Below are 26,093 nucleotides of genomic sequence, written 5' to 3'. Positions count from 1 at the left end.
TTGATATCTTCGAAAATTTGAAATTTATTTATTGCCAGCTACGAACCGAATACATAGCATATTATGAATTCTTCCAATTTCCCTTGTTCTTCTGATAGAATCAGCTACTCCAGATCGAGCAGATATTTTTCACAGCAGACTAGCAAACAGATACACGAGTATGCAAAGAACAAAGAAATCTATTATTCTGGCTACCCTCTGCTGACCAAGTGAAAATTTCCCATTCCACAACAGTTAACAGAGGACCTTAAAGAGGAAACTGAATACCATGAATTAAACGTCAGATGAACCCATCATCTAACTTTTTCCGCAATATCTGATGAGCATGAAGCAACACCCCCACGTGTCTGCCTAGTGTTGTACGAGCTGCATTTTAGGCACTTGTGTGCCAGGATATGGAAATTAACCTCAGAATTTTCCCCACAGTCATTACAGAGAATCCAAACCTGGTCGATCAAAATATTGACTCAATCATAAATAGCTAATAGAAACTAAGCATTGATAGCTGCTAAAATATGAAAATTAACTATTCCACTGACCATCTTGTTCTGATAAATTTGAGGCATCGCTGTCAAAGCAACCTGAAATTTGTTTAAGAACATTTTGGTTACAGACTAAATTAAAACAATTACATGCACATCAAATTGCTCATAAGAACATTTTGGCAATGAACTAAATGAGACAAGTTACAAGCACATCGTTGCTAAATACAAAAATCAGTTGATCTATTCCGCACATACCTCTCGGTCAAGTCTTTCCCACACTCGGGACATATCACAATACGATTTTGAGCAAACAGGACATGAATACCTGCAATAACATTATTAACACCAAACCCAGCAGCCCAAGAATGACATATGAAGTGAATAAGGAAATGCTTTTGAGAACAAAATCAGTATAACCAAGAGGTTGCACTAGTGTTCTCAAAAGGACTTACTGAAAATGCCGTTCCATCTCTTTTACACATTCCAAATGTATAGTGTGGCCACATAGTAAGACAGTTATGTCTTTTGTTGTATCAAAGAGAAACTAAAACGACAAAACAACAAATTAGCAGCTCAAAAAGCATGACTTTTATATCATTCTACTTAAACCTTCAATCTTTTAAACTCACCTCAAAGCAAACAGCGCAATTATGATGCATAGCTTTTTCAACACAATTGTGGGAGTTCTTCAATATCTTAGAATAGCAACAGCCTACAATAGATATAATCCAAAAATTATCGATTGAATAAGGAAAAATTAAAGTGTCTCTGTCTCTCAGATAAAAAGCACAAAATAAGTTGGTAATCTTACCACATTTATTACAATGGAAAAAATTCTCCTCTCCACCAATTCTACAATATCAGACCAAGTTAATACTTGGATATCATATACAAGTAGACACAAAAAGAATAGATTTTACCAAAAATCTAACCTGCAAATACCACATTCATCACAATGGTACTGATTTTTCGAGACCTACCAATTCAAGAAACAAGTTTTTCCATCATATTCCATCATATGCAAGCATATTTATTAATTGCACTTCTTCAATCGTAAAATTCAATTTCCGACTTACTTCATCATCAAAAAAATTACATTTGGAACAAAAATACTTTCCCATGCAAACCCCACAGTTAATGCAATGCTGTTGAACCTAATTTATATCAAGAAAAATCAGACCAAGTTAGTATTTTTACTGTTATTTCCATTCTACTCGGTCTTTAAATCACTGCTATTTAAAATACTTTCGGAGACTTACATCTTGTTCTGTGTCACACAAGGAACAAATAACCTGAAGAAAACATTTCATTTATTGAATATAATAATATCAGCTAAGAATCACTTCAAACAATGAAAAAGAAAAAAAAGGTCGAAAATTATAACAACAAAACATGGAAAGATAAAAAAAAAAAAAAAAAAAACTGACCCTTTTTATATCATGGCGAGGAACCTCGTGACGATCTAAAGGATCAACTTCGATTGAGTTCTATGAAAAGAAAAACCATTTTTTTCCAAAGTTAATTTATTTTTGTAATAATTAAATTAATAGAAGCTGTCCAAAAAAAAAAAAACTTGAAGAGAATTAAGAAGCAAAGAAAGGACCTTGGATTCGTTATGGCAATGCCTGCAGTCGAATATCTCATCGCAACAAGGCGCCCTGATCTTGCATCTTCTTCTATAATGCGAACACCTTCAAAATCACAAAAAAAAAAAAAGAACAAAATTAATAAAAAAAATGGTGGAAAATAACATTTTTTAGAGATAGAAAAAATACCCGAATTCCCCATATCCCTTCTCCATCATAGATGAAGAGTTTGACATATTGGGCTCAAAATCGCTCTCCATTAATCTCCAACCTGCTTTTCTGTTTTTCCAATTTATACTCCAAATTTACCTGGAACCAAAATTTAAACAAAAGAATGAATTCAATTTGAAACCAAAACGAAATTATAGTCCTAAAACATCTAAGATTAAAAAATAATAATAATAACAGACCCGAAGTGAAACGGGTAAATGTGGTTCTGTTTCGATGAGCTGAAACAATCATGGAGAGCTGAGCAACTTGAGCACGGATCAGGAAGAGAAAGATAAAAATATATATAATAAGGAGTCCCCAATTTTTACAAAATTCTAAATTGACCCCTGATTTAGATTTTTATTTTTCCAAAACTAACCTCCCACCCCTGACTTCCGCATTACGAGGCGACACGCCAGCGTCATGGCCGGCCGACCCAATTATTGCACTTTGAAAAACGAGACAGAGAGAGAAAGTGGAAGAAGAAAAGAAAGACAAAATTAAATAAATAAATGAAAAGCCAACGTACCTGCTTTAGAGATTAGAAGAAAAGGAAAACAGGGTTTCTTGTTTAGGTTGGATTCCTGTTATAAAAGCGTAGTTCATAGTTGTAATTACCTCAGGTTGAAGAAACAGTGAATTTACCAAAAAGGGTAATAGGATTAGCTGTGGCAACGTAAGGGTATTACGGGAATAGAGACAGAATCTAAGATCTAGCCATGCATAGGATGAGTTCTGTGGTTCGTAATCTTAAACTTTCTCCTGACGATGGTTTCATTGTGGCCCCAAAGAACTACAGTAGAAATTGCAGTTTTTTTGTTTTTTGACGAGACTGCAGCCCTGGACTTTTCTTCGACAGATGGTAGGCCGGTTTTACCACGTGACTGATATTGATAGTGATTTCCTCCTTTTTTTTTTTTCGTGTTTCCTGCAAAGATCAAAGAGATAGAGGATTGGTTGATACGGGATTTTAAAAAATATCCTAACGCTTTAAGTTTGAATGACAGGGAAGATGTAAGTATCAGAAAAGAGAAAGAAAAAAAAATTGAAAAGGAAAGCTACAGTAAACAGAATGTTTTTGTTGCGTTTAGCTGGAATGTAACTGTCATTGGTCAAAATGAAATTTTGGGGATGAATAGAAGTTGCCAAATTAGACGTGGGACATCTTCCGGGGATGACATTGTCGACTTGTCCCTGTTAAATTCTTAAAACTCCAATCCAACTTGCATTTCGACTCTATGTTGTAGTTCATGATTCCAACACTGGCAAATCCAAGGGCTTTAAGACCGGGTGAGAAAAATTGAAATAATAGAAAATTAATTTAAAATTATAATATTTAATTTTAATTGATTTATTTTTATTCATTTTGGATTAAGTTTAGATAATATATACATACATATATATATTATTACATATACATACATATATATTATTACAACATATAAGCATATTTGATAAATTTTATCAGTGGACTCTTAAATGAACAATTTATTTTTTTTATGCATGGACAATACTTATTATATATGATTTAAATTCAAATACCAAATTTTTAAAAAATAAAATATTACCCAATTTATCTATGATTAATTAGCTATTTTTTAAAATAAAAAATCTCAATAAATTGTAATAAAATATAAATTTTAAATAAATTAATCTTATTTGATTAAAATTTCACTTAGAAATATTTTTTAAAATTTGAAATTTTCAAATGGATATTTTTATTTGGTAACTTTCTTATAATCCTTTAATCTTTTTTTTTAATTCAAAAACACAAATATCACTTATTATATATATTTTTTAAATTCAAAATATATTTATAATCAATTTATTATAACTTGATGTTTTAATTATAATATATGTATTATATATTTTTAAAATATACAAGTGATTCAATAGTATTAATTTAAATTTTTATATATATTTAAATAAATACATAAAATATGTACATCGTACAAGTAATAAGTTAGTATATATTATATTACAACATAAAAAGATACGTGAGAAAATTTGTTACGTTGACACTTAAATGAACATTTTCTTTTTTTGACACGTGAAAAATACCTATTATATATAATTTAAATTCAAATATCAAAATTTTCAAAAGCAAAATCTTATCCAAATTATTTATGATTAATTCTTTATGATTTTTTTTCTTAAAAAAAAATCTCAATAAGTTGTAATAAAAATATATAATTTACAAATATTAATCTTATTTTATTAAAATTTCATCAAATGATATCTCTTTTAAAATTTAAAATTTTCAAATGGATATCTTATTTTAGTAACTTTCTTTATAATTCTTTAGTCTTTTTTTTTTTAATTCAAAACACAAATATCACTTATTATATATATTTTTTAAATTCAAAAGATATTTATAATTAATTTATTATGATTTGATGTCTTAATTATAATATATGTATTATATATATTTTAAATATGAAAGTAATTAAAAGTATTAATTTATATTTTTACACATATTTAAATAAAATAAAGATAATTTATATATTGTACAAGTAGCAAACTAGTTAAATGTACATATTAGATTTGGATTAAATTTTAAATTGAAAAGTGAAAAATCGACAAAAATCAAATAGAACCAAATTATATATTTTTATTAATTTGTATATATTTTAAATTTTATAAAATAAGATTAGTTATTTTATATCTAAATTTATTTAAATATATTAAAAATTATATTAAAATAATATATAAAAAAATTTAAAATTTTAAAATCAATAAATCAAATCAAATCAGTAAAATTTAATTTAGATAAGATTCTATAAAAATTCAATTTAAATTCAGATAAAATTTTAAAATTTTAAAATTATATTATTTAAAAAATCGAATCACATTCGATTCCAATACCAAATCATTATCACCAGGCTGGAAGGTTTGGGCTCATCTCATATATCCATTTGGAAGGTACATAGATATCGAAATAAACTCTGTTATATTTATCCACAAAAATAAGATCCATCAGAGCAAATGTGTCCCAAATATCTATTGGGCTTGTAGTTCTATTCCTATTGACTTTTAAACCCAATGTCACTGGCACCCAAAGAATATAGCATTTGGTTCTAAACTGTTTCAGCCCAAGGACAATGACAGGCTTATATAAGCATGGTTGGTGTCAGAGATCATGCAATTTTAATTTGGTTTTTCCTTTCATATGATATTTCCAACAAAAAATAATTTACAACTTCTCCACTCAAAATTTTTCATCCCCATGACAATAAGCAGAGAGTTTTTAGAGTTTTTTTTTTTTTTGATGAAATTATACATATAAATAAAAATTATTATAATAATAAAATAATTTTAATTTACATAAAAAATTAATAAAAAACCTGCATCCCCACAGGACTAAGCAAAGAGTTCTTAGATTTTCTTATGAAATTATATGTACCAATAACAATTATAATAATAATTTTTTTTTTTAATATACATAAAAAAAATTGACCACCAAATTAATATATAATAAAAGGAAACTCACACATGACCTAATCAAACTTAAATTTAAAATTTTAAAGCCTTCAGGATCTCTTCTTCATCATTGAGATAAAGTCTCATCGACATAATAAACAAAGAGTTAAGGAGATAATTGATGACCAATTTTTTTGAATATTATAGAGACCAATCATTTGAATTAATAATGATAATAATGATCTTAGAAAGTTATTTCAATATCAGAACGGGCCTCATTTACACTATTTTCTAATTATTTTAATCCCAACGTGGCTCGTGAAACATATAGTTTATTATGTTTGTGATAAAGTTTGCACTTCCTATGATTTCTTCAAAGTTCATATTACATTAGAATAGCGTTAATCATAAATCGTGCTCGAGTAAACTATATTATCTCTAAGCATATGACCTGGATCATGTTTGTACTTTAGATAATCTATTCTTTAAAAACTATCTTCCTTGAAGGAGAACAAATAAAAATGTTTGAAATTCCAGATTAGTTTAGTAAGTTCAAACTTTGGTTCAGAGTGAAATTTATGAAAGGAAAGAGTTTTTTTTATATATAATCTAACATTATTTCTACCAAAAAGAAATTTAATCGAAATAATAGAAAAAAAAAAAAGTCTAAACAAAAGATGAGTAGACTAGACTTTATTACCCAACTCTGCCAACCATGCCAACCATGAACCATTTTCCCCAAGCTCATTGGCCCCAAGTCTCTCCCTGTGCTCACCATTCATCCTTCACAAATCACAGTCATTGAGTCATCACTCCATGTGAAACAGAGAGGGAGTCACCATCAAATACAGCTGTCCTCTTCCTATATCTTTCGGTACAATATATATTATACATTTTTTGGCCATTATTCAAAACATATTTAAGTATTTAAAATTTTGGGAATAATTTGAATAAGCTGTCCCATCCTTTATTGAAATTACTACAACAACATTGTGTAATAAAAGACATTTATTTGGAAGAGCCGAATCATGTCAGCAGGCCCCCAGAATCCACTTTTACGATCCTTTAAGAACAGTGACCCCTCCAATTCTGCGGTCAGTTTTAAACCACGTCCCACATTCCAATTTGCTTGCAATCATGAAAGGATCAAAAGGGTATCATACTCTCCTACTCCCCATATATACCAAGGTGTCAAAAGTACCCAAAAGTTTACAACTTTTCCATTATTTTTCCAACTTTTCAAATTTGCAATGTAAAGTTTCAACTTTTAAATGCTGAACACATTTAAAGTTTTGGGGCTTAGGGAAAGAATTAGGTACTAAAATCAGGAGCATTGCGGTAACTGCTTTGTTCAATTTTATTAAAGCTTAGTATTGGCACGTGACAAACTGGCAATTTTCTTTACTACAATTGGCTAAGGCAGGACATAACGGCAATCTTGATCTCCAGCCAAGCACATGGCAAGGCAAAAGTAAATACTGCTAGTCAAGGCAGAATAAGTGTGGAGGCGTGATAAAAGGTTGAATTAGTAATTACACTCTTCAACTTTTCCAGTTTGAAAACGAATACACCTGAAAAGTAGCATAAAAATGGCAAGGACAGGATAAAAAACACTGGGTCCTCTTGTACAAGTAATTGGCCATGGTCGGTGCATGCTGGTCCAGAAGCTTCATGCGCTGTTGCCCTCATTATTGAGAGGTGAACGAATCTCTATGTCAATGTTCAGCATTGAATAGCCGACTTAGCAGTCGTTCTGAGCAATGGTTATTCTCACATGTAGATAAAGAAAATGTGTTTGGAAGTGGGATCGAAAAATCTTTGCTGATAATCTTTCAAGTACTTAATCAAATATCATCTTTTGTTTTAATTTTTAAGAAGAGAATATGCCACTAATTAATTAAGATGCTAGGCTTGGTAGGTCCTCAACAAAGTGAAACTGCTGTTCTTTATTGAAACCATTATTTGGTCAAATGATTTATCTCTGATAAGATCACGTATTAATCGACTCAAGACAATTAAACAGAACACGACATGGGAGTCAGTATAGTATTCTTAATGTTTCCTATAGCTTCTTCCACCGACTTCAAGAACATGTATGTTCCTACAGCTTCTTCTACCGACTTCAATAACATTTCATCAAGTTACATCTTACTAAAATGTTTATTTTAGCATGAAAGAAAAATACTAAACACTAAAGATACATTGTTTTACCCAGAAACTATTTACTCTTAAACGGTTAATTCAGTGAGATTAAATCTATTTCAAAAATGAAAATTTTGAATTAAAAAAAAATATATTATTCAGAATTGATCATAGTCGATTAATGAACATTTAGATAGCTGATTTTAATTTTTTTTTTTTAACCAATCAAGGAATGTAATATGATAATAAAAAAATTATAATTATTAAAACTAGAATATCAAATTTGTTAAATATCATTTAAAAAAAAACGTGAGTACATAAACTAATTAAAAATTAAATTTTCATGTGAACAGAAACTCGAAAAAAGAAAAGCTAATACTGATTTATTTTATTTTCTTTTATTTGTGGTACGGGAATTGAAAGAGATACCTAACTTGTCGCGGTCATAATAATAAAAATAATTAAAGTGAAAAGAAAAGGAAAAAAGAAATAGGAAATGAAATCATAGAAACAGAGAAGATCTAACACAATTTCACATTTACGGGCCTGGTTTTTCATAAATAAATAGTCACTCAAATACCATTTTCCAGGGCATGCAATTGCAAACAACATCAGCCATGCATGATGATCATAATAGAGGATGCGAATGAAAAGTAAACAAGATCAGCGGCAACAAATTAAACACAGAATACAAGGAAAAAGAAAACTCAACAAATTAAATACATCGGAGAAAATCCGCAGTGACAATCAATTAAACCCGCTTAATATTCGGTAGTGGGGAGCTGCTCGTGGGTGTGGCTAATGAAGAAGAACTCGTAGATGAGCCCAGCCAGCCCACCACCAATAAGAGGTCCAGCCCAGTATACCCAGTGGTTTTTCCAGGTCCAGCTGACCAAGGCAGGTCCAAATGAAACGGCTGGGTTCATTGAGGCTCCATCGAAGGCCCCACCTGCCAAAATATTGGCCCCCACAATCAAACCAATTGCCAACGGTGCGATCGTTCCCAAACTTCCTTTTTTAGGATCAACGGCTGTGGCGTAGACTGTGTACACCAACCCAAAAGTCATCACGATCTCGAAAACGAACGCGTTCCACACTCCAACACCAGATGACAGTCCAAAAGCTGGTACGGACTGCGAAATACCATAACAAAACCAGAACAAATAAATAAAAATAAAACACTTCAAAAAAACGGAAATAACTGTCTGATTTTCTAACGGAACGTGGGTGGGAAATGGTAAAGTTACCAGGTTACCGGTAGCGAACTTCAGTAACAGACAAGCCACGGTTGAGCCAAGGAGTTGGGCGATCCAGTAAAGGATGCCACGTAAAAGAGTGATGTTCCCGCCAACGAAAGCACCGAAGGTGACAGCAGGGTTTACGTGGCCACCGGAGATGTTGGCGCCTACCGAGACAGCAACGAAAAGCCCGAACCCGTGAGCTAGAGAGGCGGCTACGAGTCCGGCTGGGGTGGTTGATCCATTGTCGGTCAGCTTGTTAAAAGCCATGCCTGAGCCTGATCCAGCGAAAACGAAGATTAGGGTTGATATGAACTCAGCCAAAGCTGCCTTAAGAACATCTGGGTGAGTAGCCTCTTCAGGCCGGCCAACGGCTATGTTTCTGATCGGCATGATTACCGTCTGACCAAAATCAAGCGGTCGGAGTGGAGACTAAAGAATATAAGAGTAATGTTTGAGTGAGCACTGGTCTGGCCTGGTCTACACTTCTTAGCTTTAGGTCTTACTTATATTTGAAAGGGGTGGTCGATAGTGACTGGGATTAATCCGTTACCGGTTGAAAAATGTAGGGAATGGAGTATTATTTTAAAAGGTGATTGGTGGACAGGCTGTGAAATGATTATTGATGGCGTTTATAGGACATAGGTTTAGCCGAGCTACCGGTCAACCCCGTTTGGACAGCGAAGAGGGACAGTGTAAGGTGGATGAATAATTGCCACGTGTTCATGTTGGATAGGAGCCACGTAATGTTCCGCGTTTAGCCCATATTTTGTTTCCTTTTTTCGGCTCTCTCTGGAAAGATCGAATTATTTCTTTAACATTAATATTAGAAAATTGAAAGTAGAGGATAGAAGCAATCTTTGTGACACGTGGAAAGGACCCAGTGGTTGCTAATCTGACGGCTGAGGAATGTTGGGTTTGCTAAATCATTTTGTCTCTGTAAAATGTAAAAGCATTTTATCCAATCTTATATAATTGCACGGAATAGAAATTAATTCGTTTTATGTTTGAAAATTATGTTCAAGTTTTATGGCTTGGAATAGGAATCTTTTTGGATGGATAGACTCATGTGACCTAAAGAAAACGTAAGTAATATCGGAACAACTTGAGTTATTAAAATTTAATTTTTTAATTCATTATTTTAATCTTATGATCACCACTTAAGAGTTGTTACTCCAAAAAAGATTTTGTCAAATCATTTTGACGAATTGTAACATTAATAGTATATATAATTAATTTTACTAAGTTACTCCAAAATGATTTTGTCAAATCATTTTGACTTCAAAATTATTGAATTGTAACATTAATAGTATATATAATTAATTTTACTAAGTACTTGTTAACTTAACTTTAAAGGTTAGAAAAAAAAAAAAGAATAATTAACCAATAATGAACCAAAAATGTACCATGGATGATCACAAAGACAACGTTCCTTTCTTTGCACAAAAAAAAAAATGTTTTTTTTTTTTTAAATCCTAATTCATTTTTGTTTTCCTCAAACAAGGATCTGAAATTTGTTTATCCTAAGCATATTCCACATGAACATTGTTACTTGCCAATATTTTTTATAATACTGCTTGGGGAGTCATGGTTGGTAAAGCCTTAGTGCCAATCAGTGACTTAGGTAAGCACTAGGTCCCCTCAAACAGGCCAAGGACGTCAATCAAGTTATAGTGAATAAGAAAGCTAATCCACAAATTGAGTTTCTTTGGAGAGGCTTTTCCTGAAAATTTCAGATCGTACTTGAGACTTTTTTTTACTCGCCATTAATAATTTGGTGTGCAATAATTAATTTTAATAAATAGATATTATAATAAATTTCTTATTCTGTTTCTATTTTTCATGTGATAAATATCTCATTTATAGTTGATTTTATTTTTATGTATTACTGATGAAAATTTTAAACTTCACAAATAACATTAAAAAATTATTATGTATATTTTTTAAAAACATATCATATTAAAATTTTTAATTTTTAATATGTTATACTGAGGTCAGTTTGTTGTAACCATAGTTATTAAAACCAGACCAGACATTAAATTGTTCAAAATTTTTTATCATTGGATTAATAGTTCAACTATTAGATTAATAGGTTAATTGTTAGTTTAATAAAAAATATTATAAAAAATATAAATATTTTAAAATTTTAAATTTTAAACTTTAAACTAAAGTTATAGTTTAATAATTCAATCATAAAACTATATATTTTAAGGTATATCATAAACTACAAATTTTAAAATATAAAATTCATAAAACAATTAATTACTAATTAGAAATAAAATTACTTAACATTTTATTAAAATCATATTTTATATTTTAATAGTTAAAAATAATATTTATATTTTAATAAATATAATAAATAATAACTAATAAATAATTATAAATAATTATGATTTATATTTATTAAAATATAAATATTATTTATTAATATATAATAATTAATCTTTATGTAACAAAAAATAAGCATCTATATATAAAATTAATAAAAAGGAAATATTTATATTTATATCAAAATTAGTAAAAAGGAAATTAAAATCATTTTTATATTTTTTATATGAATGTAAATTTTTTTTATTTATTTACATATAGACATTTTTTAATTAATTATTTTTTATCATGGTCAAATAATTAATCATTTTTATTAACATTTTATTTTTTATTAATTTTATAATTATTTTTAATTATAGTATCAATTAATAAAATATTTTGTTAGATAATCTTTTTTTAAAAATTGCTTATTTTTATACATATATAAGTTTTTTTACAATATCATTATCCATATGTCTCAAAAATATATCAACATATCATTAATATAAGGATGCAAGGGTTTGATTGTAAAAAATAAGAATTTGGAGCTTATTTAGATGAAATAGTAGTATAAGAGTTTTATTATATTATTTTGAATACTTGAAGGGCTATTTTTTTCATATTTTATTTAAACTTATTAGTTGTTATTGAATCAATTTAATTTAAAAAACAAGTCACTTGATTTACTAATTTATTATGTAAATTACATTTTCACAATGGTTTAAAGTGGTTTAATTACAAAATTGATTTAATTACAAAACTAAATTGGTTTCAACATCGATTCATTGATTCATCTGATTGAACTAACGATCTAATCTGATTCTGATAATTATGGTTGTAACTCTAACTTTGTAAATATAATCTAAAAACTGCACAGATGGTTTATGAAATAATTTTTTTGGTATAAAAAAGGTTACAAAAATAAAAAATATAAATATTGAGATTTAAATTATAAATTTATTAAATGTTATTTTTTAAAAATGATTATATAAATTAATAAAACTAAACAATGAATTTTATGTATGAAATAATTTTTCAATTCTCTACAGTATGGCAATAAAATCAGAATAGTAACAAGCTTTAGAATGCAATATTATTCAAAAGAAAAAAATTTACACAAAAAGTCAAAAAAGTTGATGGTATTGAATATTCTCTGATTATAAATTTAATAAGTGTAGCCAACCCTGACCCTAAATGTAATTTCAGTGGTTTCCTTCAATATACGAAAATATTAATAACTACTTTAAAAAAAAAAATCTTATTTTCAAAGTTAGAATAAGTAATCAATTTATAAGTGAATTTATAAATTTTTTGAAATTTTTGAAATTTATAAATATTTTATATTCAAACTCTAAACTTTAATTATTTGTCCCAGTCTTTATTGGAGAAAAAAAATTCAAGCTTTACAATTGACACAAACGTGGCTCTCGTGCTTATCCATTTGCAACTTCAATAAATATGCTTAGATTCACTCTCATTTTCCCCAACTTTACTAGTAATTAAGATCAAAAGTTCAAATGGATTTTTAAAAAGCTTGGAAAAAACATTTAGGTCACAATCACATCACTCGTTTTCTCCGGTAAAGCATAAATATTACACTGAAAATTTTGGACTCATGTGTCTCTAGATACAGGAAGAATGCAGGATTTGGTTGTCTTTTGCTTGGTTCATATTTGAACAAAGATCTTTGTAAGATACCAATTTGGTGATACGTGCTCACTTGACATTGGTGTCGCCTGTCCTTATCCTTCTTAGAATTGTTACTACAAGTTTTTTTTTTATTTTTTTATTTGAAGTTATTAAAGAATGAATTTTGAACATTAAAATTGAGAATTTAATATTTTAATTATCAATAAATCATACATTATTGACATTTTTACGTTGGTTTTGGTTACTGATATAAGTATTTGCGAACATACATGATTTAGAGTTTATTTTAGAATATATAATTAAAACTTGGTTGTTAATTTTAAAGGATTTAAATGTTTCAAGTCCATTGCCATTACAATGGTAGATTACAAGAAGCAAGGCTTTATCAACCCAAATTTTTTTGACGTTAATTTTATGGATTGTATAAGGTATAGTTATATGTTTAGTATGTTCTAATGAAATAAAAAATAAGATAAATTACATAAATATATCTTGAGGTTTAATGCGATTTGAGTTTGTTCTTTGAGGTTTAAAAAGTGACACTTAATCACCTTAAATTATGTATCTGTGATATTTTGTTAGTATTCTTTGGACACCGTTGGTCATAAAATGACAAGAATACCCTTATTGCTACAAAACCCACGACTTGTTCTTGAAGCATTTGAAACAAAAAATAAAACTTTATTACTTATAATCAAATTATCTCATTTGAAAGTGATCAAACATTTTTATTCAAGAATCAAACCAAAAAAACCTTTCAATTCTGAATAAAAAGAGTTTTCTAAGGTAAGGTTTAGACAAAAATTAATCAAAAATTGATTGAAAATACAGTGGTCGAAGCACTTTAGGCACTATTCGACAAAGAAGTGGCAAGGCATAATTACTGTGTGTTGAGCAAACTTTGACAATCTAATAAGGTATGTGCAATTCCCACTTCCATTTCATTAAGGTTAGTTGAAATATTCTATTTAGGGTTTATTAAATTTAAGAAATTTAGGGTTTTTTTTTATTCTGAATAACTAAATTATACATATGTTGTAGAGCTTTTATACATGGATTATTTTTGTTAAGTTTAAAGAAAGTCCTTTATGCCCACAATAGCTTAGAATACATCACGATACAATAGGTTCATTGATATCGTATTGTAGGTAATAGTTTAACATTCATGCGAAATCTATAGATTTTGCACTTTAAGATTGGGAATATTCTGGTTTGCCTAAGGGAAGGGATAATGATAGCTATGAGTAGTGTTGCATTTTTTATTTTTTACTGTTAACAATATTTAAATATGCATTTCTGAAATAGACTTCAAAATTGAGTAAAATAGAAATTTGTTTTTACAAATGTGGAATAGGAATAAAACACTTGAATTTTATCATGGTAGGTTATTTATTCGTATTCCTTACAAGGTTTGGATAGGAAGAGACGTTGCATGGTTGATGATATTTTTTTAAATTGATTATCATTTTTTCAAGTGTATGAATATGTTATAAAATTAGGCACTGAGTCAACTAGTAAAATATATTACTGTGTTCCTGAACAATCTGTAGATGATGCTTAAAAGAAATTCATTCCAATAAAGATGTTGAAGCTATGGTTCATAGTTATAAGGACAAAAGAACAATACTAATTTATGTTGTAGCTGGTCAACCTCTTTTGTCTGTTATTTATTCGTGTACACAAGGTGTGAATGAAAAAGAGATAGAAAAAGGGTCAACCTAATGTTGTTAATTTGGATGAAATTGATAAAATTGAAAATATTTATAAGAAAGATGGAAATGCATATGAGAAATATGAGCTTAGTGGAGGTAGTGATGAAGATAGTGATAGGGATGATATTGATTATTGGGTAAATAGTGATGATTATTCCAGCAATGACCCTAGTTGATTGAATGAAGAATTTGTAGAATCTTATGATATTTTTAAGGATGAAAAAGTTGTTGGTGGTTCTAACCAAAGAGAAAAGGAAAAGGCTAATATTAGAAAACCTAGTCTAGATCCAATAGTTCAAAGTAATGATGTAGAAAAAGAGTTTAGGCATAATGTGGTAAAGGATGGAGATTCACACAATGTTCATGGATTTGATGATGAGAGAGAGCAATATATTATGTTTAATAAAAAGGTTTATATGAAAAATCCAAAATTAAAGATTGAAATGAAGTTTATTAATGCCTTTGTTTATAGAAGGGCATTAAAGGGGTATTGTGTAAGCAGAGTCTTTGACTATAAGTTCAAAAAAAATGATAGGGAAAAAATTAGTGCTTTATGTGTTAAAGACTATGGATGAAAGATATATGTTTCTATGATGAAGGAGGATCGAAGCTTTCAAATCAAGACTTTTAATTCGAAGCATAGTTGTCCAGGAGAGTTCAAGATTAATCAAGTTACTACACCTTATTTGATTGAGAAATTCTTTGATGAGTTGAAAAAAAATCCTAATTGAAAATTTGAAAAGATTAGGAGAAAGATATCTAGAGAATTAAAAGTTGATGTATATATCTTTCAAGTGTATAGAGCTAAAAAAAAAGTTCGAGAAATGACGAAAATGAATGTGAAATTATAGTATGCCAAATTATGGGATTACTATGACATGATTCAATAGACAAATCCAAGAAGCTCTGCATTGATGAAATTGGAATCTTAAAATTTGGAGGATGAAACTGGTGTTCTTAAAGATTTTATTCCTAGATTTGAAAGAATCTTCATTATGTTTGATACATAGAAAAAAAAAATTTCATTAATGGGTGTAGAAGTATGATAGAGCTAGATGGTTGTCATTTGAAATGTCATTTTGAAGGACAATTACTCAATGTTGTTGCTTGAGATAGGAATGAAAACTTTTTTTCGCTATGTTATGCACTAGTTTAACAAGAGAATAAAGAAACTCGATCTAGGTTTCTTAGTCTATTACATGAAAAAGTTGACAATTTTCATGAATTGGGATAGAAATTCATGTCTAATCAACAAAAGGTATGAAATTTCACATTGGTTCTTTGTTTATCTAATATCCTTTATGTTCTGATTTCTAACAATGTATATTTTGTTTTTTTTTTATTTGTAAGGATTAAAGCATACATTTCAAGAAGTATAGTCGAGCATATATTTTGTTTGAGGTATTTGCACGTAAATTTCAAAGGATAGTTCAAAAGAAAAAAAGTATAAACAAGCTTTGTAGAAAGCAACAAGTGTTGGTTCAATCAAAGGATGGGAAAAAGCCATATTGCATTTTAAAGGACTTGACAAAATAAGCCAGGCCTATGCTTGGGTAAGTAGATTGAACCCATCTAAATGGGCGATGTCTCATTTTAGCATAAGAACTAAGAGTGATTTATTAGTTAATAATCTTAGTGAGTCATTTATATTTACATCTTACAAGTAAGGGATTTACCTATACTGAGTATGTTATAATGGATTAGGAAGAGATTGATAAAAAAAGTTTCATGCTTTTGGTTAGACTAGAGTCATACAAATCCCCTATCTATTTAGATGTTCAAAATAAATAGGAAAGAATAAAAAAAAATTTATTCAACTATTTTTCAATTCTAGCTGGTAGGTATATTTATGAAGATGAATGTGGTATAACTAGCCATGTTGTGAACTTAGTAGAATAGAGTTGTATTTGCAAGTATTGAACTTGACTGAAATCTCTTGTAATCATACTGTTTTAGCTATTTTCAAAAACAGAGAAAAATTAAAAAGTTATATCCATTCTTGCTACTTTAAGAAGACCTACATAAAAACATATGATAGCATAATTAACCCTATTCTAGGACAACATGAATGGGTTAAAATAGTCGTCATTTAGCCTTTTTAGTCATTTATAAGCCACTAGGCAAACCAAGAAAATTAAGAAGGAGAGCAATTTATGAACCTCAAAATCTTTACAAATTGTCTAAGAGGAACAAACCAATAAAGTGTGAAAACTGTGGTCAAGAAGGACATAATGTGAAATATTACAAGACATCAGTTGTAAAAAAGATTTCATAACAAAAAAAGATAAGGTTAAAGGGGTTAAGAACCTATGTTCAGGTAATAGTTTTGTTGTTTCTAATATGTAAGGTTAAAGATGTCTTTGCTGTTTTTGGTTATTAGATTGTTTCATGCTATTTTTGTTTTCATTGTTTTTGTTTTTATGCTATTTTATAAGCCTACTATTTTTTATTTCATACTGTATTTATTTATTTGATTGTATTAGATTGTTTTTATTTATCTAATTGTAGTAGTTGTAATTTTTGAGTGTTTGATTGTATGTGGTTATCAGATTGTTTATCTTGTTATTTATTTTGTTTATCAAGTTGTTTATCAGAATGTTAGTTGTAATTTTTATTTTTACTTTTTTTATCAGATTGTTTATCTTATTGTTTATTTTATTTTTTTATGTGCTTATTTTGATGGGATACCCAAAATTTTACATCTTTTTCAAGGATAAGTTTAGAAGGAATGGCTATTAGTAGAGGTTAATCTTAAGAAATGCATATATAAAAAAATGTTTCTTAATGCTGATAGAGAAAAAAATGATGGCAATGTTGGTATGATAGGAAAAGTTATTGCTAATGTTGCTATGAGAGGAAGAACTATAATAAATGATGGCTATGTTGGTACGAAAAGAAAAAAGTACTATAAATGTTGATACATAAGTTCCAGCTATTACTATAACTTCAAATCTTAGCACTAGTCTAATGTGAATAGTTGTTGTAAATGTCAATAGAAGAAGAAGAAAACAAACTTTTAGGCTAAAAGTTACAATAATTAGAAGAAAAGGTAGGCCTACTATTGGTGATTACCATGTATCTGGTAGCCAATCAGTTGGCAATCACATTGCTAGAAGAAATTAAGAAACTAGCAATCAAATAGTTGACCGTTAAGTAATTAGTAGCCAAGAAGTTTGGGTGTAATATGAGAATGGCTCGTACATTATATTCTGATGATATATGTTGATGTATAGTTCTTATTTGGTGAAAGTTAAGAATCAATTTAGCGTATAGTTATTTTTGTATGAAAGCCTATTGTTGGTATAGTTCTTTTTGGGTGAATGTGGTATAGTTCTTTTTAGGTTGAATGTGAATGAACCATTTTAGGGTCTAGTCATTTTTTATTTATAGCGAATATCTTTACAGGTTTCATTATGTATAATGTTGCTTTATTAAAGCACAACTTGTTTCTCTTATCAATATGAATTAAAAGCCTTCATGTTCTTTGTTATGGTTCTTAATCAAATAATGTTGATGATGAAAACGTAATTGTTTGCAAATTAGTTATTGGGTGTTAGGAAATGTGGTGGTTGATGGAAATGTGGCTTTTTACAAGTTTACTGGTTGTGTTATAAATTAAATAGCACAGCTATTAAAAAGAAATGATTTAATGTAGCTACAATAAAAAAAAAAATGTACATATTAATCACAGAGTTTGTTGGGTTATTTTTACAAACACTTGGTACACATAAAACATTAACTTTTTCTTACTGACATCAACATTGGAATTTCAATTCTTCAATTCTAGAAATTGGCTTCTATAATTTCTTGGATTAAAATGATCATATAAAATTACTATAAACAAAACTAGAACACTTAAACAAATTAAAAACACCATTTTTTTCTATATTATAAGTGTCAGCAAGTTTTTCTTTCAGTTTCAGCTCCTTTTTTTCTACTTCAACTAACTCTTATTACAAACTCATCTTTTTTGCTAAAATTAAAACCAATTCTTCAAATAATTCTTACTTATTTGAATTTAACGTAGAAATGTCACATTCAATTTTCTTGATTGTTTCTTTCAGTTTAACTATATCTTTTTTGCATAAATCACATAACATTTCATCCACCCATCGAAAGAAATTACATTTTTGACTTCCTTAACAAGAAATGTAAGATTAAATACGTTATTTCAATTATCCTACAAACTATTTCAAGATTAAATGAAGTACATCTTACTTCAAATTTGTCACATCTATAAAATTTTCACCCATGATTATTCCACACCACAATAGTATACTTTTCCACAATTTGATCCCCCATTTGCTCAAAATTGTGAATAATTCATACTTCCAACCTAATTTTTCTTTAAAAAGTTTGAATATGAGAAATAATAAACAAACAAAAAAGTAGAGAAAGAGTTGGGATTTATTGATTAGGTGTTAACAACATTAAAGAAAACTAATGGAATGTTATAGATACACAGGTTAAGGTTTTAAGTGTCATTTTTAAAATTTGAAGGAATAAATTCAAATCATGTTAACTTCAAGATATATTTATGTAATTTATCTTAAAAATTTTATTAATATAATTCCTTTTTATGTATGAAATTCGATAGTTAATTATCAGCAAAAATACCAATAGGCGATCCACTTTTTTAACTAAAAATGTTAACTAGAAATAAGTTAATCCTTATTCCATATTGGTAAACAAGGATGTATATTGAAGCAACCAAAAAGAAAAATGTGATCATGTGGAACATGATGAAAAGAATTTGGATTTTGGTTTATTTATTTCCAACCATTCTTTCAATGAAAAAGTTAAGAATGGAAATGATTGCTGATTAATTTTTTGTCAATTAATTTCCTCCTTACACTGAAGAGAAGGCACATGCATGAACAGTAGAATCAAATCCATATATGTATATATATATATATATATATATAGCTTCTCATATGTGTTGCTAAACATTAATAATTAGTGACTAAAATAATTACTTTTTGGTGCCTATTATGATTATATTATAGACAATAAGGGAAGTTGTACCAACTCTAATGTGATGATTAATTATTCTTATCCACTATTAAATAGTCTCCAAATAGAGACGAGATTTTACAGCTTTTTTGTCGGTAGATTTGAAATTTTATATAAGTTTAAAGCATACGTTTATATGATTCATAGCATGAAGAGCTAGAAACGTCTATTAGTGCTATTAATTACTACTCATTTTGAGGCCATGATTGTTTCACTTTGCTTGCTTTTAAGCTTGTCGCATGTCAAAGTGAAATTAATAGAAGAAACCGGTAATGGACATGGGTGATGAAGTGAAGAGGGAAAAGAGAAGGAAGGCACGTGAGAATGGACGTGAAAGGTTGGTGGGGCAGAAACAGAACGACAAGAATAAAAGCATGTTATTAACCAGTCTGGCATCGGTGATTGGTTGGGCGCAACAAGTAGCAAGCCATTTGAGTGCCAGCTGTAGCCAATCCCTCACCTTACTAGTGGTGAAGGCCCACCTCCATCCCTTCTTACTCTTCTTCTTCACCATCACGGTTTGGACCATTTGCGCGCCATTCCACTCAAACACACCCATCGATATACCCAGGCAATGAATTAGGGCCCTTGGCCTTGGGAAGTTACGTGTGAAATGAAAAGTCTTCATCAGGGGACCTTTCGGTCATATAAACAGAAATAAATTTGTATTTAATCGGGTACAATCAGCTATGTTTTCATTTTCAGACATTGGAGCAAGCCATTAAGAATCTTATCTTTTGCCTATGTTGTCCCTTCTCATCAGCAATGACACAGACACTCCATATTGATCAACTTTGATAAAAAAAAAAAAAAGTCTAGAAGCTATCAGTTTCCTTTATTAAAATTTTGATTTTATTTTTAAATAAACGATTCTAGTTATTATTATGGATATACTAATAATTAGTGCTTAAGTATAACAAAATTTTCAATGGGTTATATATGATCATCTGATCATTAAAACTTGAAATGTTGGAATCCAATCTTATATAACGAATTTTAGTATAAATTTTTAATTTTCCAAATGATGTTTAAAAAATTAACATATATTTTATTTTTATTTTTATTTTCGAATGTACCCTAATATTTAAGCTTCATTCGAATTAATAATCTAATCTCAAAATGACGGCGATAATAATTTTTTATCAACCAATCCAAATAAACCGCAAGCGACAATCTCTCCAAATTTGATCTAACCCAACTGTTAATTTTACTTTCTTGTAAATCTTCTTTAATGAACACCGGTCCAAAAAACATCTATTTACATTAGAATTTTATATCCATTGCTTATTATTAGGAAAAAAAATTAATAATATTACAATAATCATCATTCTTTGTAAGTCAATTCTTAAACATATAAAATTCATTTGCCACTACGCAAGCAAACAAAAGCAAATTTATAAGAGCTAAATTAATTAACCATCGAAAGAAACATCTACGGCTGAAATTGAAAAACATGCTTGAAAAGAGATTTGTGTTATAAAAGACAAACCATGTGGGGGCAAGGGGTAGAATAAGATTCTTGAGATTTTTTGGTCACAGAAATCGGCTTGTAATTGATTGTGAGCCAATCCTGCATTTATGAAAATGCCTCAACCTGAAACTTAAGATAGTTTTGAAATTTCAAATATTTTCCAGAATCCACCGTCCAAGATTCTGTTAGACGAAGTTTGTATTAATAGATGACCGATCAGTTCAATATGTCATGCATGAATGCCTTTCAAATGAATTTTACGTGTTTAGAAATTGACTTATACAATAGAATATGATGGTTATTTTAACATTGTTAAATTTCCTTTTCTCAGCGATAAGCAATGGATATAAAAGTATGATGTGAATAGACATTCTTGGACTGGTGTTCATTAAAGAAGATTGGACACTGTCTAGAAAGTAGATTGTGTTTTAGTGTATAACATTCATTCTATGACCCAAACTTTCGTTTGCTAATTAGTGAGCCAACCCAAGTAGGCAGAGCCCACAAGCTATGGATAGTCGAGGCCTCACCCAAAACTTATATGATCATCAGGATTTTCGACGGCTTTTGTTCCTCTGATTTGTTGGAGCTGGGCCAATTTCCTGGTTTTTGATGCTCTAAGTACTGTTGGTTGTTACCGTTGGTTGTGAATCTGTGATTGCATTTGCATTCTTAGAATTTTGATTGAGGATAAAAAGAGTTAGCCTCCAATTAGTTAAGTGCTTGTTTTTTGATGTAAAGAAAATGGGGTCAAGAACTTATCAGTTAGCTTGCGCAGACTTGTGTGGACAATGAGATTCTATGGTGAGATTATTCATTTCAAATTATTTAAGATTCCTTTAATATCGTGATGAGAGAGATTTTTACTATATTATAATTATATTTTATAATTGAATTTTAAAAAATTCAATCATAAAATAGTATCATGGTGCAATGAAATCTCTACTACCAAGTTACTAAAAGAAACCTAAAGTATATAATAGAACAAGTAAAATACTAAACATTATTAAACATTTAATTTATTAGATTTTATCTATTTTAATTTATTTGTACAGTAGTAACATTAACCAAATAGTGGGATGGGACTTGTGAGCCCATGATATATACATATATATATATATATATGTATATATATATATATATATGCTGTCATTAAGTGCCCTTTTTATCTCTCAATCTGATATTTTTCCTTAAACTTTTTTCATTATTAGGATGATCAAAATAATGGCCTGGCTAGCCAAAAACTAACACAGTTTTCATAATCAAGACTTTTCACGTGTGCAAAGGCCGAAGGGTTTAGATAAACAAGTAAAAAAGAATGTACTAAAACCAGAGAACTTTTGGTGGAGTGGGCATCAAGTCGTTATCTTTGCTTTAGTAAGAAAAACACGTCGTTGGTTTACTTGTCTTTGCTCTCCTGGAGTGGCTTGTAGGTGTGTGTGTGTGTGTGTGTTGTAGTTGCAACCTCTAAAGTGGTTTACTTAAAAAGCATCACACTATGACCACTACTTCCCAAACTTCCCATTACCACCAGTCGTTCAACAGAATGGATTGCTGTCTAATTCACAGATATGGTGTTAACAGTAATTGATCGTATACTTGCATTAAGCAAAGGCTTTACTGGTTGGAACTTGGAAATTGTCTTTTTTTTTCTTTTTATACTGATAGAAGATTCGAATCCAACTATATTGGCTATAAAAGCAGACACTAATTATTGAGTTAAATGCTCTACCGCATATTATTTTTTTGACTAAGAAGGGGCTGGAAACAAAGGATATATACGATTATGTCAATCCTCCCAAATCGAATGGGATTGCCTATGTTTCGTCCATAGGACCATATGTTAGTGGTGAAGAAACTGACATCTTAAGATTGATAGGTTCTTATAAATGTTGAAAAGAAAAATGGTTTCTCATGCTTCATGTGACAGACTAAAATTGTGGACTGTGGAGGTTATCTTTTGTCACATGTGAAAGCAAGTGTTAAAAAGGATTGAGTTGACTTCCAATCCAACCCAGCTATGTCTATTGTTGCAATGGAATTTAGGATTCATTTAACAGCATGATGGAAGAAACTCTCGTAATGTTACAATTGTGTTTTATGATTGAATCATTTCTTTTATCGTGCTGCCAAATGAACCTTAGAAAATGAAAAATAAATTCTCTACAATCATTGGGGCTTTGAAACTCTCTTATATTCACATATTCCATGAAACTTCCCTTTATGAAGGGGCTCTTATTAGGCTTGCACCACTATCTTCATTTCAATATTGTCACTGCATACGATTTATCATATCAACATTATTGTTCCATAAATAAAGGGCTAACAAAAGAATAGATAATTGGCTGTCATATTCTTTTTAAAGCGTTCTCATAATCATTCCTTAAAAGCTAATTAAAACTAATTAAACTCTTGCAAAATTTTTAATCAACTATTGATTGATAATTTTTCATTTTCATTGAAATTTCTACTAATATATTTCATGCTTAATTCTGGGATTCTATGACGAGAACAGTACTGAAGAACTCAAGTTTCAGGTGGAACTTTAGGTGAAATGATTTGACCATGCATGTACAAGTTTCAGATACATTTATTCAACTTTAGTTTTTTTTAGATTTCTTTTTTTTTTTTTTTTGGGGGGGGGGGGGGATTGATCTTTGCTCCTTACATATATGTTCTTACATGGATGAGATGTAATCAGACTTACCAAAAATTATATATATATGTTATCCCTTCTCTCTATATATTCTAAATCCAAATACGTTGAAAGTTAAGGAGGTGGAGAAGTAGTAGTAGAAGAAGAAAAGAGCATAGCAAAGCAAAGAACATATTTAAAGAAAAAGAAATTCCATTATTCTTAAGTACTTCACCAACCAAATCCACAAAATAATAATAATAAAAAAATTGTGATCGAGTTTGATGCTTTACTTTAGGTCACTAACTACAGCTGATGCTGGCGTTTGCCCTTACGTGCCTCTCACAATCCCTTCTTAGTTCTCATTTCCCAATAATTCCTTACGCCAAGAATCTCTCCCATCCCCAACCATCAACATTCTGATCACCCCTCTACTCTACCAATTATATTCACTTCACGTTCACTCTCTTCTAGGGTTTTCTTTCATTTCCTTTATAAGACTTTGGTGTTGGTCGGTTCATGCTGCCAGGTTGCTTCACTAGCTCCAACATATGCAACCTGCCTTGTTCATTAAAAACAAGAATGTTCCTAATCTGTTTAACAAATTATTACACGAACAATTCTGACTTGTAACCTAGCTGAGGGTTGTTATCTTGAGTTCTGAGGTTCAATTCTTTTTTTTTTTGTAAGACTTAATTTCTCAAAATAATTTACATAAATTACATTCACAATAAAAGGGTTAATTAATTTTGAGTAATTAGATATGTGATTATCCATACATATCCATATTTTGTTTAATATCTATTTTAAATTCAAAATGATATGTATTTATACCTTAAATAATACAAAAGATTTTTTTTAATAAAAGAGATCATATTTTGAAAATAAAAGAAGTGATAGTCTGTATTAAGATTTAAACTCAGACTTTGCTTGATGCAATTTTTTAAAAATAAATATAAACTAATTGAATTAGGTCTAATATTAAAAAAATAATCAATGCATAAGGCATGAGTTTTTTTTTTTTTTTTTTTTCGACTTTGTTTAGTTGCTAAAGTCTTAATTAAGTATTGGTCCATAGTAGACAAAAGGGACATGCCAATGCACACTATATATTGTATTAACACATGTCATGGTCTACAGTAAACTCCGAAGGGTATTAAAAAATAATCTCATATAACTGACTTTTTGTTTTTTTTTTTATAGAATGTAATGTAATTTTGCTGCTGTGTTTATTATGGCAAGGCTGTCAGTATTTCCTCATTTCTGTGGCCTTTACCAACTCCTAATGATTGGGGAAAGGATTAGGAAATTCATAAAATTATTGGATCACATATATAGCCGGCGTGGTTTCGGGGTTAATTGTCCATCCAAGAAGCAACCTACTGTATAATTGACAATTCACAACCTGGGTGGGTCAACTGCACATAAAACTGCTTGATTAAGTGGCTTAACACAATACAATTAGTGCAAAACCTATATAATTAATAATTTTCTTGTTATTGCACTTATTTATTATATAATTAAAATAAATATTTTTTAAAGTTAAAAATAACCATTTGGCATCCTGTAAATCTCATTTGAAATCGAAATGAGAGGTTTTTAATTTTTTTTAGTTGTTTTTTTAAAGACAAAAAGATATTACTAACTGAAAAAACAGTTCCTAAACGTGATAGAAAAAACCTCAATTTGATAAACAATGGAGTTTACCTACTAATCTATATTATATATATAATCCTGGATTGAGTTGGTGTCATAAATCAAGTGATATCAATTCAATCAGAAAAAAGTATATGAAAACTAAACAATAAAATTATTTTAATAAATATAAAATTAAAAATATTTGCATCTTTTCACTTAATAAAAAGTAATTATCCACTTAAAAATTACATTACTTGTACTTTAAAATTATATCTCTAAATTACAATTAAAAATAATTTTGTCACGCACTTAGTGGGTGTGTGCCAAATTCTAATGTTATGAAAAGGCTTATCCTAATAGGGGTCTAAATTTGCAAATAAAAGTGGCATTAATTAGTATTAGTTAAATTTAGACATTTAGTTAAGGGGAGCTTTGATAGTCCTAACAAGTAACCAAAACAACCATTCAAAAATGTTGGTGACATGGTTTGTTATACAATATTAAACTCTTAATTTTAATGAATCAGTGATGAAAATTTAATTTTGAATAATTTTAAATATAAAAAAATTGCTAGCTTTGGGCAGAC

The 26,093-nt window shown here is 29.3% G+C and overlaps 2 protein-coding genes across 4 annotated transcripts; both read right to left on the bottom strand.

The window, feature by feature from the left end:
• Positions 1 to 6: 6 nt before the first annotated feature.
• Positions 7 to 3,370, bottom strand: LOC111311804 (E3 ubiquitin-protein ligase RZFP34-like). 3 transcript variants are annotated; one of them, XM_089760219.1, is made up of 14 exons: positions 2,971 to 3,370; positions 2,811 to 2,865; positions 2,261 to 2,380; positions 2,089 to 2,176; positions 1,913 to 1,972; positions 1,745 to 1,777; positions 1,562 to 1,639; positions 1,418 to 1,461; positions 1,297 to 1,337; positions 1,115 to 1,197; positions 938 to 1,029; positions 741 to 810; positions 540 to 581; positions 7 to 446 (listed from the first exon to the last, which is right to left on the bottom strand). In XM_089760219.1, the coding sequence occupies exons 3-14, from the start codon at positions 2,329 to 2,331 to the stop codon at positions 294 to 296; spliced, it is 855 nt and encodes a 284-aa protein (XP_089616345.1). In that variant the 5' UTR covers positions 2,332 to 2,380; positions 2,811 to 2,865; positions 2,971 to 3,370; the 3' UTR covers positions 7 to 293. The 3 variants fall into 3 exon arrangements, with proteins under 3 accessions (XP_089616345.1, XP_089616344.1, XP_089616348.1); XM_089760218.1 differs by lacking the exons at positions 2,811 to 2,865; positions 2,971 to 3,370 and adding an exon at positions 2,482 to 2,556; XM_089760222.1 differs by lacking the exons at positions 1,562 to 1,639; positions 1,745 to 1,777; positions 2,811 to 2,865; positions 2,971 to 3,370 and adding an exon at positions 2,482 to 2,556.
• A 4,995-nt stretch (positions 3,371 to 8,365) lies between these two features.
• On the bottom strand, positions 8,366 to 9,558 carry LOC111311017 (aquaporin TIP1-1). The gene is made up of 2 exons (XM_022910393.2): positions 9,091 to 9,558; positions 8,366 to 8,976 (listed from the first exon to the last, which is right to left on the bottom strand). Exons 1-2 carry the CDS (start codon positions 9,472 to 9,474, stop codon positions 8,605 to 8,607), a joined length of 756 nt encoding a protein of 251 aa, XP_022766128.1. The 5' UTR covers positions 9,475 to 9,558; the 3' UTR covers positions 8,366 to 8,604.
• Positions 9,559 to 26,093: the final 16,535 nt, after the last annotated feature.

This window comes from Durio zibethinus, chromosome 1 (assembly GCF_047325235.1).
Source record: "Durio zibethinus cultivar Kanyao isolate XHJ-2024 chromosome 1, ASM4732523v1, whole genome shotgun sequence".
Classification (NCBI taxonomy): Eukaryota; Viridiplantae; Streptophyta; class Magnoliopsida; order Malvales; family Malvaceae; genus Durio; species Durio zibethinus.
This window is presented reverse-complemented; position numbering and strand designations above follow the sequence as displayed.